Source organism: Somniosus microcephalus, chromosome 13, assembly GCF_052327205.1.
Source record: "Somniosus microcephalus isolate GS21.2 chromosome 13, FLI_Smic_1.0, whole genome shotgun sequence".
In the NCBI taxonomy this organism is placed as follows: Eukaryota; Metazoa; Chordata; class Chondrichthyes; order Squaliformes; family Somniosidae; genus Somniosus; species Somniosus microcephalus.
This window is the reverse complement of record NC_140999.1, coordinates 128,407,248-128,423,915: the sequence shown is the minus strand read 5'-3', so window position 1 is coordinate 128,423,915 and position 16,668 is coordinate 128,407,248. Positions and strand designations below refer to the sequence as shown.

At 48.5% G+C, this 16,668-nt stretch overlaps 1 protein-coding gene across 1 annotated transcript in view; it reads right to left on the bottom strand.

Moving 5' to 3' along the window:
- Positions 1-570: 570 nt before the first annotated feature.
- The window catches only part of LOC147108590 (protein-glutamine gamma-glutamyltransferase 2-like), a 69,156-nt gene continuing 53,058 nt past the window's right edge, over positions 571-16,668 (bottom strand). The window contains exon 10 of the mRNA XM_086005277.1: positions 571-2,829. Coding sequence (XP_085861403.1) covers positions 2,679-2,829 — 151 coding nt within the window. The 3' untranslated portion in view covers positions 571-2,678. The remainder of the gene's footprint in view (positions 2,830-16,668) is intronic.

Here is a 16,668-nt window from a genome sequence, read left to right as displayed (position 1 = left end):
CTCACATCCTCCACTCTCCATAATCTCAGCTCATCTAAAACTCTGCTGTTTGTATCCTATCCTGCATCAAGTTCCACTAACGCATTGCCCCTGTTCTCGCTGACCTACATTTACTCCTGGTCCCCCAGTGCCTCCAATTTAAGAATCTCACCCTTGTGTATAAATCGCTTCATGGGCTTGCCCCTCCCAATTCTCCGTAACCTCCTCCAGCCCTACAACCTCTCTTAAACTCTCTGTTGCTCTGACTGTGGCTTTTTGTACATCTCCAGACCCTTCTGCACATCACTGTTGGCCATGTCTTCAACCCATAGGCCCCATGCTCTGGAATCACCTTCCTAAACCCCTCTCCTTCTTTAAACCCTCTTCTTTGACCAGGCTTTTGGTCACCGCTCCTAACATCTCCTTTGTCTCAGCATTCATTTTGTTTCCTTGTGTCTCTGTGAATCGCCTTAGGACATTTGTTCTACATTACAGGTGCTATATAAATGCAAGTGGTTGTTCGTTCACAGATTGTTTCCCAGTTAAATTATATTAATGATGCAAGAACTAGAGCTTGATTAATGCAGTTAATCAGAATTCATTCATTGGCTTTATTGTCTTCATTTCTAAAACAATCAATATAATGCCCAATACCCAGGAAATCAATAGTCAAAAGCAGTAGTATATTGTCATTTTTCTACAATATCCTGTTGCTGTATAATTCTTATTATTTTTCATGCGACACGAGTATAATATGCTGAAATAAAAGCAATGCTATAATTAACAAAATATCAGGAATGTAAAGATCACAAACATTTGAATTCATAAAGTTAAAATGATGACGATGTAAAGATGCATAATTACATGAAAATGAATCACTCTGTTGGTCAAACTGGGGCAGATGATGTCCAATTTCATAGATAATGTGCTTTGATCAGGATAGGAGGCCTGTGATACAGTAGGCCTCTCCTGGCTGACGATAATACAACTCCAAGTATCACCACCTTCCTCCACACCTGGCTTCCTCTTTGGTCTGTGCTCTCCCAATTTTACGAAGTGCAGCAGCCAAAAGGGGATCAGTCTCTGCAAAGTCATTCTGATCTTTGAATGGATTGAGCATCACTATCACTGCACTAACATCCCTTACTGCCTGGAAATCCTAGTTACATCTAGATGCAGATGATTTGGAACACCATCACTGTCCTGTAGCTTCAACGTGAAGTGTTCAACAGAATTAAGACATCACCAAAAGTAATTTCCAGTTCTACAGAAGGATTTGTTAACCCAAACTACTTGTCTGCTCTCTCCACGACTGCTCCCTGACCTGCTGAGTATTTCCCAGCGTTTTATGTTTTTGTTTCAGATTCGAAGCACCTGCAGTAGTTTGCTTATTGTCCCTAATTTCAAAGGTGTGCAGGTCGGCAAGTTTTAAAAAAAAATCCAGATTTCCATTTACGGTAATAATGTATGAAGACGTCAGCCACATTGGATCAGTCAGAAAAATTCTAACTTCAGATTCAAAGTGTTCCAAATTTAAGTTTAAAAAGGGGAGTGCCTCCAAAAAAGAAATTGTGACATTAACCACTAGTCAAGCAAAGGATTCAGTGCTGCTCCTTCCATTATGCCACCAAGAATCTGGCTTCTAATCGCCATGTTAAATTTCCTAAAAATTAATCAAACCAACCCTTCTTGCTGCCATTTCATGTTCCATTGATATAATCATAGTCACCCCTTCACCCATAACACTGACAGAGAAACACAAGAATTTAAATTGAGTCAAAAGCTTTCCTATAAAACATTCCATGTAAGTAGGTTTGAAGATTGTAGCCAAGAACTTGCTCTCACGCAAAAAAACCGGCACAATATGGGCAGCGTGCCTGAAACACGCGTGACCAAATATGAAGGCCCAAGGCTTGCTGGCCTCGGGCCTCATCTGGCAAGATACTGGTGAGCTGCGGATGCCAATTGGGTGCCCTGATGTAGCACACCGGTCGGGGCCTTCAAAAATCGATTGGCTCAGGCACCTACAGGTGAGGCCTGGGAAGGAGAGGGATGGTGAATGGGTTGGGGGAAAATGTGGGCCGGCAGTGGCCTGCAGAGTTGCCGTGGAGCCAGGAGGAGCACTCACCAGTCAAGCAAAGGATTCAGTGCTGCTCATTATGGTAAGTTTTTTTTAAAATGAACACTTAACCTTCTCTTTGCCGGCCTCCAGCAGTCTCTTTAAGGACCGCTGATTAAGCCGCTGTAAACATGGAGAAGCTGAGAATAGCATGCTACGTTGAGTTTTTCCCCAATTTGGCATCCGGTCCTAAATGAGGTATTGGGTCACTGATTAGCATATTCAAGGGTCCGTATGCCTGTTTTAGGCGGGTGCCCTGAGCTCTTTGAAGTCGCCGGCTGCCAACGGGGGATCAGGTGCAGGAGATCGACCCCGGACATGGGTTGCCCACACTCCTCGATCTTTTGCCCAGCATTCAGCCATGATGGGGACTAATTCCTGCCCCAGCATTTCATAGAATAGTCATCTTAAAAATACGCAATCGCTGATGATTATAGCAGATGTAGGCACATAGAGTTTCCAACACCCTGATTGATTTTGATTAAAAAGTGTTTCCAAGCATGCAGAATGTGAATATGACATTATATCATGTAATAGCACTAAATATGCAATGCAGTCTGTAAGAGTTAATCAGATTAGTTTAAAAACTTTGGACAGTGATATTCTTGAATCCTTTCACATCCTTAATTTTGTTGCAGTCAAAATCCACCATTAATTTCCGTGGGCCTGCTTTCTTGGGAGTGAATTGCATTTTCAGTGTTGTCGTTTGGTCCACCTTTATCTCACCGGGACTGAAACAACATAAGAGCAATGTCATTGGATAAAGAAAAAACAATCCCTCAATAGATTTTTAGAGATCTCAAAAATAGTTAAATTAACTTTAATGCAAAAATAAAAAGAACCAAACTGAAATGATCTTCAACTTCCCTAATGGCTGATTTGATAATTGCAGCATGTATTTTATTCTGCAAAGCAATAGGTCACAGATCCTCTGTCTGTGTTCAGTTAGTTCTGGGGACCCCAACCCGTGGGCCAATTCTGACCCACTTCTCAGAACTTATCGATCCCAAGGACCTTTGACCTTTTAACCTTCATGTCTATCCAGCTCGGTTATCTTACCCAACATCTTTCTGTTGCTTCTCTTTTGTCCTCCAACGAGCAGGTACATTCCCAATGGGAAACCCATTGTGCCTTGTCTGAAATGATGCAGCCCCACAGGAATTTGCACAAGGGCAGACGGGAAAGTCAGTGGCAAATGTTGAAAATAAGGAAATCAAGTCAAAAGTAAGAGGGAAGATTTTCCTCTCTGTTGTGCCTGGGGAACATTCTGTTCACAGACGTAGTGATAAGGAAACTAGGTCCAGTTATGTGAAGTCCATGCTTCCTTCGCATTTCTAGGACTCCTAAAATTGGTGTAACTTGGCCTACACCTGCATTAGGTGCAGGTCCAGTGTTAGCATGCTAAAGGTGGGGGGGGGGGGGCATTCCTGGATTTCCTGCTTCACTTTCCTCTTAGTGTGCCCATTGGTCACCCAAATGGAGAAGTGCAACGAAAAGCTGATAGTGAAGCTTCTGCTGAAACCTTGTGCAGACCATAGGATCTGCAAGGCCCCACGAGCACACTGCAGAAACAAGACAGAATGTAAGCAAAGCACCACCCCCACCCCCACCCTCCCCCTGCCCCTCTCTCAGCATAATCATATGACTCTATGACATACCTTATGGTTGTTGCTTTCTGGTTCTGATGCTGGCAGCCAGGAATGTAGCTACAGGCCTCCTGGACCAGGAGGTTTAAGAACATTGACCCTGCAGCAGGAGCAGTACTCCTCCTATACACTCTGCTTAGACCCTGAGAGGAGAACTGGCCCAAAAGTTTCTGGGAATCCTCCAAATAAAGCAACTCAACTGGACCCAGCAACATAAATGCTGTGGCTGCCAGAGCAGGTTAGAGGCTGAGTATTCTGCAGCGAGTAGCTCAGCTCCTGACTCCCCAAAGCCACTCTGCCATCTACAAGTCAGGAGTGATGGAATACTCTCCACTTGCCTGGATGAGTGCAGCTCCAACAACACTCAAGAAGCTTGATACCATCCAGGACAAAGCAGTCCACTTGATTGGCACCCCATCCACCACCTCAAACATTCACTCCCTCCACCGCTGGCGCACCATGGCTGCTATGTGTACAATCTACAGGATGCACTGCAGCAACTCGCCAAGGCTTCTTCAACATCACCTCCCAAACCTGCGACCTCTACCACCTAGAAGGACAAGGGCAGCAGGCGCATGGGAACACCACCACCTCCAAGTCACGCACCATCCTGACTTGAACATATATCATCGTTTCTTCATCTTCGGGACAAAATCCTGGAAATCCTACCTAACAGCATTGTTGGGAGCACCTTCACCACGCGAACTTCAGCGGTTCAAGAAAAAGGTTCGCCACCACTGCTCAAGGGCAACTAGCGATGGGCAATAAATGCTGGCCTTGCTAGCAACACCCATATCCTGAGAATGAATTAAAAAAAAACCCTGCCTCCTGTTCAACCCTGAGTTGCGCTTCCAATCCCACCTCCTCTCCATTATAATGATCATCTACTCTACCTTGGTACCATTGCCTGTCTCTTCCCAATGTCCAGACTCTACTATTCCAATGCTTTTCTGGCTGGCGCTCATCCTCCATCCTCCAAAATCTTCAGTTCACCCAAAATCCGCTGCCTGGATCCTAGCCTGCACCAAGTCCTATTTGCCCATTATCTGTGTCTTCGCTAACCTTCATTGGCTCCTGGTCCCCCACTCTCAGATTTAACATTCTCATCCTTGTGTTTAAATCCATCCAGGACATCATTCCTTTCTATCTCTGTATCTTTCTTCAGTCATACAACCCTTTTTCCCCCAAACTCTCCGTTCCATCTGACTCTGACCTTTTGTGCACCCGCCTCCCTTCATCCCATCCTCGGCAGTCATGCCTTCAGCCCTTGAGGCTCCATGTTCTGGAATTTCCTGCCTCAACCTCTCCGCCTCTCCTCCTGTAAGCCCCTTCTTAAAACCCACCTCTTTCACCAAGCCTTTGGTCGCCCCATCTAACATCTCTTTCTTATGCACAGCGTCCATTTTCTCCTTGCAACTCTGTGAAGTGCTTTGGGACAATTTTCTAGATTAAGCCACAATATAAATGCATGTTGTTGTGAATGGTATTGTCCCAGGATTCGAAGAAGTGCAAACTAGATTGGAAGTTGGATATGGCAAATTAAATTTTCTGTGTACATGCCGGCAGTGGGAATTTAATCATGAGTCAACCTAACCTGAAAGTAATTTAACCAATCAGATGCAGTCCAGTTACTTGTATCACAAGGATCTGGCCTACTGCTCCAAACAGTTGAAGAACCCTAAATTAACTCCTCTCAGCCAGGTGGAGGCAATAGAAGCCTCTGTGCCTCTGGGCCACAGGAGGAGAAACTAACCAGGGCTCTCATGGTTGATCAGCACTGAAGTGATCTTTACTGGAACACATGCATGTGTCAATGTTTGATGAGGGCAGGAATAGGCTGAGTGTGATGCTCCTGAATAGTCTGTCAATGCTCACTGTTTAGTATTGTACATGAAGAATGGGCACTTGAAAGAGGTAATGGAGTGAAGTATTACTATACACGTAATAGTCTTTTATTATTATATGTGGCATTGTTCACATGGTCTCAAGCCTGGGATACAACAGATGTGGCTGACATTGAGCCAACCGTATAGTGTGGGATTGGAGTCACATGTAGGCCCAGTGGAATCATAGAATGGTTACAGCACAGAAGGAGGCCATTCAGCCAGTCAAGCCCGTGCCGACTCTCTGCAAGAGCACTTCAGCTAGTCCCCTTTCCCCGTAGCCCTGCAATTTTTTTTCCTTCAGGTACTCATCCAATTCCTTTTTGAAAGCCACAATTGAGTCTGCCTCCACCACCCTTTCAGGCAGTGAATTTCAGATCCTAACCACTCGCTGCATAAAAAAGTTTTTCCTCATGTCGCCTTTGGTTCTTCTGCCAATCACCTTGAATCTGTGTCCTCTGGTTCTCGACCCTTCCACCAATGGGAACAGTTTCTCTCCATCTACCCTGTCTAGACCCCTCTAGACCCCTCATGATTTTGAACACCTCTACCAAACCTCCTCTCAATCTTCTCTGCTCTAAGGAGAACAACCCCAGCTTCTCCAGTCTATCCACGTAACTGAAGTCCCTCATCCCTGGAACCATTCTTGTAAATCTTTACTGCACGCTCTCTAAGGCCTTCACATCCTTCCTATAGTGTGGTGCCCAGAATTGGACACAATACTCTGGTTGAGGCCGAACCAGTGTTTTATAAAGGTTCGTCATAACTTCAGAAAATGCTGGAACCACTCAGCAGGTCAGGCAGCATCGAGGAGCAAGAAACAGAGCTAACGTTTCAGGTCAATGACCCTTCGTCAGAACTGGAAAAAGTTGGAGAAATAACAGATTTTTAAGCAAGTGTGGGACAGGGACAGGGAGGAGGGGAGGAAAGAACAAAAGGGAAGGTCTGTGATAGGATGAAAGGCAGGGGAGATTAAAAGACAAATGGGATGATGGTGCAAGGCAAAAGGAGAGGTAATGGGACAAGGTAAGAAACAAAGGATGAGTCTAGATGAGGTGTAAATGGCGATGGCAGAATCATCAACAGCTGCCATGTGAGAGAAAAAAGGGGGAAAAAAATATTGGGGATGAGGATATAGTCTGAAATTGTTGAACTCGCTGTTCAGCCCAAAGTTCCTAATCGAAAGATGAGGTTCTGTTCCTCTACCTTACGTTGAGCTTTGTTGGAACAGTATAAGAGGCCGAGGACCGAGATATCAGAGTGGGAGTTGTAGTGATCAATAACATGTCATTCTGTGGTGGACACTAGGTGGAGCAGTAGAGCTGTATATAGCTGTATGTATTAAGACTACACTACCCAGCAGTATTTATATTAAGACTACATTACCCATGAGGCACTAGGCTACCCACAAGGCAACAGTCAAGATGGCAGCCTGCACACAGGAGCACACATGGAAGCCTCTACAGATACTGTACCTAGAGAACGTGTACTGAATAAATAACTAGCTAGAAGCTAGCTGTGTTCATAATAAGAATGTCTAATTATTAATGAACATAACAGGAGTGGAGCGGAGAATTAAAGTGCAGGCGACCGGAAACTCGGGGTCACGCTTACAAACTGAATGGAGGTGTTCTGCAAAGCCGTCACCCAATCTGTGTTTGGTCTCCTCAATGTAGAGGAGACCACATCGTGAGCAGCGAATACAGTATACTAAATTGTAAGAAGTACAAGTAAATCGCTGTTTCACCTGGAAGGAGTGTTTGGGGCCCTGGACAATGGGAAGGGAGGAGGTAAAAGGGCAGGTGTTGCATCTCCTGTGCTTGCACGGGAAGGTGCTGGGCGAAGGGGAAGGGGTGTTAGGGGTGATAGAGGAGTGGGCCAGGGTGTAACGGAGGGAGCGGTCCCTTCGGAATGCTGAAAGGGGGGGGAGGGGAAGATGTGTTTGGTGGCGGGATCATGCTGGAGGTGGCGGAAATGGCGGAGGATGATCCGTTGAATGTGGAGGTTGGTGGGGTGAAAGGTGAGGATAAGGGGAACCCTGTCATGGTTCTGGGAGGAAGGGGAAGGGGTGAGAGCAGAAGTGCGGGAAATAGAACGGACACGGTCAAGGGCCGTGTCAACCACAGTAGAGGGGAATCCTCGGTTGAGGAAAAAGGACGACATATCGGAAGCACTGGTATGGAAGGTGGTATCGTCGGAACAGACGCGGCGGAGACAGAGAAACTGGGAGAATGGAATAGAGTCCTTACAGGAAGCGGGGTGGGAGGAAGTGTAGTCCAGGTAGCTGTGGGAGCCAGTGGGCTTATAATGGATGTTGGTCGATAACCTACCCCCAGAAATATAGACGGAGAAGTTGAGGAAGGGAAACGAAGAGTCGGAGATAGACCATGTGAGCGTGAGGGAAGGGTGGAAATTGGAAGCAAACGTTAACTTTGTTTCTCTCTCCTCGATGCTGCCTGATCTGCTGAGGGTTTCCAGCATTTTCTGTTGTTACTTCAGATTTCCAGCATCCACAGTATTTTGCTATTGTCATCATAACTTCCTTGTTTTTGTACTCGATGCCTCTATTTATGAAGCCCAGGAACCCATATGCTTTTTAAATCATTTTCTCAACCTGCCCTGCCACCTTCAATGATTTCTGCACATATACCCCCAGGTCTCTCTGTTCATGCACCCCTTTAGAATTATACCCTTTAGTTTATATTGCCTCTCCTTGTTCTTCCTACCAAAATGTATCACTTTGCACTTTTCTGCATTAAATTTCATCAGCCACGTGTCCACCCATTCCACCAGCCTGTCTATGTCTTCTTGAAGTCTATCACTATCCTCCTCACTGTTCACTATACTTCCAAGTTTTTTTATCATCTGCAAGTTTTGAAATTGTGCCCTGTACACCCAAGTCCAAGTCATTAATATATATTTAAAGAAAAGCAGTGGTCCTAGTACCGACCCCTGGGGAACACCACCGTATACCTTCCTCCGGTCCGAAAAACAACCATTCACCACTACTGTCTGTTTCCTGTCACTTAGCCAATTTTGTATCCATGCTGCCACTGCTTCAACTTTGCTGGCAAGCAAAATATGTGGCACTTTATCAAATGCCTTTTGAAAGTCCATGTACACCACATCAACTGCATTGCCCTCATCAACACTCTCTGTTACCTCATCAAAAAACTCAATCAAGTTAGTTAAACACGATTTGCCTTTAACAAATCCATGCTGGCTTTCCTTAATTAATCCATACTTGTCCAAGTGACTGTTAATTTTGTCCCGGATTATCGTTTCTAAAAGCGCCCCCACTACCAAGGTTAAACTGACTGGCCTATAGTTGCTGGGTTTATCCTTACACCCTTTTTTGAACAAAGGTGTAACATTTGCAATTCTCCAGTTCTCTTGCACCACCCCCGTATCCAAGGAGGATTGGAAGATTATGGTCAGTACCTCTGCAATTTCCACCTTTACTTCCCTCAGCATCCTAGGATACATCCTGATGTGCCTCAATAATTCCGAGACTCGATGTTAGCGAAACAAAACAAGGCTTTTATTAACTTAAAAGGTAACACGCAGTGGAGAGAGGTATCTTCCATCTGGAGGTCTGCAGTACTGGATATGAGGCCAGACTGAGCTTGCTTACATAGGGGCCAGGTATGGGCGGAGCCCTACACACAATACATTACAATATACAATACAATGGTGAGGAGACGGAATTGAGGTAAGGGAACTGAAACCTGAAACCAACCACAGTCACAGGCAGTGATGAATGGAATATTTCATCACATTCACCCCTTCTATAGATTTAGTCTGCTCGGGGGTTTGATAGTCCTCTGCGACCGACGTGGCTGTTGTGGTGTCGCGGGTGTCGGCTGGGTGTCCCCGGTGGCCTCCTGGGTCTCTGCCGGGGGTGCCGCCAGGGTTGTTGAAGGGGTAGTTGGTGGGGGTGCCGTTGGTCGATGTTCTTCCGGGGGTGATGAAAGAGTAGTGGGTGGGTAAGAGTTGCTGTGATCGTTGTTGTTGCTATTGCCGTGGTTGTTGTCGTTACCGGCTGGGGCGACGTCTTTTATGGACACGGTGTCCTCCCTTCCGTCGGTGTGCCGGACATACGCGTATTGGGGGTTGGCGTGGAGTAGGTGCACTGGCTCCACGAGAGGGTCCGTCTTGTGGCCCCTCACATGCCTTCGCACGAATACCGGGCCTGGGGTGGAGAGCCATGACGGCATGGATACGCCCGAGGTGGATTTCCGGGGAAAGACAAACATTCGTTCATGAGGCGTGGCATTAGTGGCAGTACACAATAGCGACCGTATTGAATGGAGCACATCTGAGAGGACTTCCTGCCAGCGGGAGATAGGGAGGTCCTTGGTCCTTAGAGCTAGAGTGACTGCTTTCCATACTGTCCCGTTCTCTCGCTCCACTTGACCGTTACCCCGGGGGTTGTAGCTGGTGGTACGGCTCGTGGCGATCCCCCTGGACAGCATGTACTGGCGTAGCTCTTCACTCATGAAGGACGCCCCCCTATCCGTATGGATGTAGCTCGGCATACCGAACAGGCAGAACAGGCTGTTGAGGCATTTAATGACCGTGGCGCTGGTCATGTCTGGGCAGGGGAAGGCGAATGGGAAACGGGAGTATTCGTCCACAATGTTCAGGAAGTAAACATTGCGGTCGACTGACGGGAGGGGGCCCTTGAAATCTAAGCTGAGCCGCTCAAAGGGCCGTGTAGCTTTCATTAAGTGGGGTCTATCTGGGCGGTAGAACCGAGGCTTGCACTCAGCGCAAGTGCGGCAGTTCCTGGTCAGAGACCGAACTTCCTCAATCGAGTAGGGTAAGTTACGGGACTTTATGAAGTGGAACAGCCGCGTGACCCCTGGGTGGCAGAGGTCGTTGTGGAGGGTCTGTAGCCGATCCCCGGTGGCGCTGGCACACATCCCTCGTGAGAGGGCGTCAGGGGATTCGTTAAGGGCCCCTGGCCGGTAAATGATGTCATACTCGAAGGTGGAGAGCTCGATCCGCCACCTAAGAATCTTATCATTTTTAATCTTCCCCCTCTGTTTATTATTGAACATAAACGCTACCGACCACTGGTCGGTAAGTAGGGTGAAGCGTTTGCCGGCTAGGTAGTGGCGCCAGTGGCACACTGCCTCCACGATGGCTTGGGCCTCCTTTTCCACGGAGGAGTGTCTGATCTCGGGCCCTTGGAGGGTCCTCGAGAAGAAAGCTACGGGCCGCCCCGCCTGGTTGAGGGTGGCCGCCAAGGCAAAGTCAGACGCATCACTTTCCACTTGAAAGGGAGTGTTCTCGTCCACTGCCTGTAGCGTGGCCCGCTCAATATCCTGCTTAATGCTTTTGAAGGCGGCGTGGGCCTCAGCAGAGAGCGGAAAAGAGGATGCTTTCAAGAGGGGGCGGGCTTTGTCGGAGTAGTTGGGGACCCATTGGGAATAATAAGAAAATAACCCCAGGCACCTTTTCAGGGCTTTGGGAGTGTTGGGCAGGGGCAGCTCCCGTAGGGGGCGCAATCGGTCGGGGTCTGGTCCGATTTCCCCATTCTCCACCACGCTGCCTAGTATGCAGAGACGCGTGGTGTTGAAAACGCACTTGTCCTCGTTGTAGGTGAGGTTGAGTTTTTGTGCGGTTTTCAGGAACCTCTCGAGGTTCGAGTCGTGATCCTGCTGGTTGTGACCGCAGATGGTGACGTTGTCGAGGTAGGGGAAGGTTGCCTGCAAGTGGTGGTCATCGACCATGCGGTCCATCTCCCTCTGGAAGACCGAGACCCCATTCGTCACCCCAAAGGGGACTCTGAGGAATTGGTAGAGGCGTCCGTTCGCCTCGAAGGCGGTGTACGGGCGGTCCTCTGGTCTGATAGGGAGCTGGTGGTACGCTGACTTGAGGTCGATGATGGAGAACACCCGGTATTGGGCGATTTGGTTCACCATTTCTGATATGCGGGGTAGCGGGTAGGCGTCTAGTTGGGTGTACCTGTTGATCGTTTGGCTATAGTCGATCACCATCCGTTTCTTCTCGCTACCCCTTACCACTACCACTTGGGCGCGCCACGGGCTGTTGCTGCGTTCAATAATGCGCTCTTTCAGGAGCCTGTCTACCTCGGTCGCGATAAACCGCCTGTCCTCCCAGCTGTACCTCCTGCTTTTGGTCGCTATTGGCCGGCAGTTAGGGGTAAGGTTCGCGAATAGCGAAGGCGGCTTTACCTTCAGGGTAGCCAGACCGCACACTGTGAGGGGCGGCTGGGACCCACCGTACTTGAGCGTGATGCTTTGGTGGTTGCACTGGAAATCCAGGCCCAAGATCACGCTCGCACATAGATTCTTCATGATTAATACTTTAAAATTATCGTATACAGTTCCGTTAACGGACAATTGTACCGTGCAGTAACCCAGAATGGTCGATGTCTGGGCTTTATCAGCCATAGAGATGGTACCCTGAGTAGGGACCACCTTTAGGGAGAGTTGTTGTGCCAGTTCAGGGTGGATAAAACTCTTCGTGCTTCCACTGTCAATTAAACATTTAACCCTGCACCCGTTTACCTCGATGTCCACCATTGATTTGGATAGCGGGTGCGGCCTGGTCTGGCCCACTGTGACCGATGCCACTGTAGGGCCCCGATCGAGACAAGATGGCGTCCACGCTGTCTGCTCATGAGATGGCGGACCCCACGAGGTCGGGCAAGATGGCGTCCAAGATGGCCGCTCCCACGGCGCACACGCGGCGGTGGCGGGTTTTCCGGCGGGGTTCCCTCTGCGCACCTTCCCGAAGTGCCCCTTCTTACCGCACTTAAAGCAGGTGGTGCCTTTCGCCGGGCACAGGTTTCTGGTGTGCTTCGGCTGCCCGCAGAAGTAGCAGTTGGGTCCCCGACGCGTCGCGGCTGTCGTAGGGCTTCTGGGGGGAGAGCGGGGCCCCGACGGTGTCGGGCTGCCGGGCGGGGAAGATGCCTTCCAAGATGGCGGCGCCCTTGGTGCACACGTGGCGGCGTGGACGGCGCGGGCTGAAGAGTAGGCGTCCGAGTTTCTCTGGGCCACATCCAGGGATCGTGCTGTGTCCGCAGCCTGTTTCAGGTCCAATCCCGTTTTTTCCAGCAGTCTCTGCCGGATGTAAGTGGAGCTGAGGCCTGTGATAAAGGCATCGCGAACAAGCTCGTCAGTGTACACTGCGGCTTTTACATCTTGGCACTTGCAGTCTTTGCCAAGCGTTTTCAGGGTGCCTCGGAACTCCTGCACCGATTCCCCAGGTCGCTGTGCGCGAGTAGCGAGCAGATGCCTAGCATACACCTCATTCATAGGCTGCTGGCAATGCGCCTTTAAGTTGTCGCAGGCGGCCGGGTACGTGTCGGCGTCTTGGATGAGGGGGTAAACCCGGTGGCTTACTCAATTCCGCAGAATTCCGAGTTTCATACTCGCAGCGTCCGTAGCGTCTTTGACGGCTGCGGAATTGTCCAGGAAGAATTCCATACACATAAACCAGTGTCCGAAGCGTGCCGATGCGTCCGAAGCATGCTGGTCCAAATCCAAACGTTCGGGTTTTAGGAGTTGATCCATTGTGTTGAAAAATAAGTTAATAAAATTGATGTGCCTCAATAATTCCGAGACTCGATGTTAGCGAAACAAAACAAGGCTTTTATTAACTTAGAAGGTAACACGCAGTGGAGAGAGGTATCTTCCATCTGGAGGTCTGCAGTACTGGATATGAGGCCAGACTGAGCTTGCTTACATAGGGGCCAGGTATGGGCGGAGCCCTACACACAATACATTACAATATACAATACAATGGTGAGGAGACGGAACTGAGGTAAGGGAACTGAAACCTGAAACCAACCACAGTCACAGGCAGTGATGAATGGAATATTTCATCACACATCCCATATGGTCCTGGTGACTTATCTACTTTAAGTACAGCCAGCCTTTCTTGTACCTCCTCCTTTTCAATTTTTATCCCATCCAGTATCTCAACTAGCTCCTCTTTCACTATGACTTTTGCAGCATCTTCTTCCTTGATGAAGATAGATGCAAAGTACTTGTTTAGTACCTCAGCCATGCCCTTTGCCCCTAATCGGCCCCACCCCTCCTCTTACTACCCGTTTACTATTTATATGCCTATAGCAGACTTCTGGATTCCCTTTTATGTTAGCTGCCAATCAGGTTGGAGTGATTGATCCCTTCTCTGAAGGACAGTAGTGAACCAATTGGTCAATTTTCCTGCTGCTAGCCCATAAGTCACCAGATTTATTTCATTCAATTTCACAACTTGCCATGGATAGATTTGAACTTACAGCTTCTGGGTTGCTAAGTCAGTACCATAAGCACTAGCGCACTGTGCCCTGTTGTGAGGTTTAGCTGCTAATCAGGTTATTCCCTTTTAAGCAATTGCTGTAAACGTAAAACTCTCATCGCTGTATTTCAGCTACTTGTTACGCCATGTGGCCTCACATGATCTTCCCTGTTTATTCCAGGTTATATAACTTTCAGTCATGGTTAAAGTTTGAGTTCTCTTATTTTTGAAGGAATATTTTTAAAAAAAGTTAAAATAGTTGTGCTTAAAAGGGCAAAATGAGTGGTCAACTTGGGGGACTGGACATTTAACATGTCATATTTAGGTGCAGCAAGAACTCCTAACCCAGGAACAGTATATTGTCTACCAGCAATGCTGCACTCCCTTCACACTACCAACAATTTGCCTCAGTTCCCACTTCAGAGGAAGTTGGTGTACCATACTAAAGTAGATGCAAAAATACATTAGAGCCCTGACAATGTATTTTAAATTTATGTGGGATCAATGAAATGAAACATAAATTTGCTTTTCATTCAAATTATTGTCATCTCAATATAAATACCATAAATACTTCACTGGACTGGAGCTCTGGCTATAAATCGCCAAACTTTTACAATTTGATCTGGACAAAGGAAATGTTTATAGGTATCTCTTAAACTCAAATAGAACTGCCAATCAAACATTTATTCAAACAAAACACAAAATATGCTTGGATTTGAATTGATGGCTTAACCACAGACATAACGGTTGTAAAATTTAACTTTGGCTGGGGTGCAAAAACAGGTGCTAGTCGATCAGCTACCTATTAGACACTCAGCCTGATTTTCCTCTCCATTGTCATAGAGTCATAGGCCTAGAAATTGAGTGCCCTTAGCGCCGATTTTGCGGCGCTAGAGGGCCTAGCGCTGCAATTGGCGCCGGCGCTGAAATTGCCTGGGGCCCTTCCGCCGCGGTAGACCGGTAGCGCTGCGCCGGCACCGATGACGTCATCGGTGTGCGCAGCGTCCCGGTTGCCATGCCGACGGGCCCCAGCGCCGAAATTCAGTTGCGGCCGCCTCGCCCGTGGCAGCCGCAACTAAGACTCTGGCAACAGAGTCTTACAAGTCTTTGCGCCGGCGCATTAAAGGCCCCGCGGCGGCCGGCCGCTTTCCCGCCGGCCGCCTGGCCGCAGCTCCCTCCCCGGACATCCCCCCCCCCCCCCCCCGGAACAGAAGCAAGCCCGGCACTTGTCCGAGGTGCCGGGCTCATTTTTAAAAAGATTTTCGCGGGCCGCGGCCGGGTGCAGGCAGCTCCTCCTTAAGGGAAGGAGGAGGCCTGCACTTCCCGAGCCTGCCGCACCGCATCGGGTGCCGCAGCGCCGGAATTGCGGCGCGAAACGGCAGTTAGCGCCGATTTACCGCCGCAAAGACCCTTCAGTAGCGCCGGCAGCCGTTTGGGCGCGGCCCTGCTGAATTTTTGGCGCGCGCAGGGGGACTTAGCGCCGGCACTAACTTCCGGCGCTAAAGCCCTGGCTAAGCCAAAACTCAATTTCTAGGCCATAGAGTCATAGAGTTATACAGCACGGATAGAGGCCCTTCGGCCCATCGTGTCCGCGCCGGCCATCAAGCCCTGTCCAATCTAATCCCATATTCCAGCATTTGGTCCGTAGCCTTGTATGCTATGGCATTTCAAGTGCTCATCCAAATGCTTCTTAAATGTTGTGAGGGTTCCAGCCTCCACAACCCTTTCAGGCAGTGAGTTCCAGACTCCAACCACCCTCTGGGTGAAAAAGTTCTTTCTCAAATCCCCTCTAAACCTCCCGCCCTTTACCTTGAATCTATGCCCCCTAGTTATTGACCCTTTTACTAAGGGAAAAAGCTCCTTAGTATCCATCCTATCTATGCCCCTCATAATTTTGTACACCTCAATCATGTCCCCCTCAGCTCCAAGGAAAACAAACCCAATCTGCCCAGTCTCTCTTCATAGCTGAAGCGCTCCAGCCCTGGTAACATCCTGGTGAATCTCCTCTGCACCCTCTCCAAAGCTATCACATCCTTCCTGTAGTGTGGCGACCAGAACTGCACACAGTATTCCAGCTGTGGCCTAACCAGTGTTTTATACAGCTCCATCATAACCTCCTTGCTCTTATATTCTATGCCTCGGCTAATGAAGGCAAGTATCCCATATGCCTTTTTTACCACCTTATCCACCTGTTCCGCCGCCTTCAGGGATCTATGTACTTGCACACCCAGATCCCTCTGACCCTCCGTCTTGCCTCGGGTCTTACCATTCATTGTGTATTCCCTTGCCTTGTTAGTCCCCCCAAAGTGCATCACCTCGCACTTTTCCGGGTTAAATTCCATTTGCCACTGTTCCGCCCATCTGACCAACCCATCTATATCGTCCTGCAGACTGAGACTACCCTCCTCGCTATTTACCACCCTACCAATTTTTGTATCATCCGCGAACTTACTGATCATACCTTTTACATTCATATCCAAGTCATTAATGTAGACCACAAACAGCAAGGGACCCAGCACCGATCCCTGTGGTACCCCACTGGCCACAGGCTTCCAGTCACAAAAACAACCTTCGACCATCACCCTCTGCCTTCTGCCACTAAGCCAGTTTTGTATCCAATGTGCCAAGGCACCCTGGATTCCATGGGCTCTTACCTTCTTGACCAGTCTCCCGTGCGGGACTTTATCGAAGGCCTTACTGAAATCCATGTATACCACATCCACTGCGTTACCCTCATCCACACACCTAGTCACCCCCTCAAAAA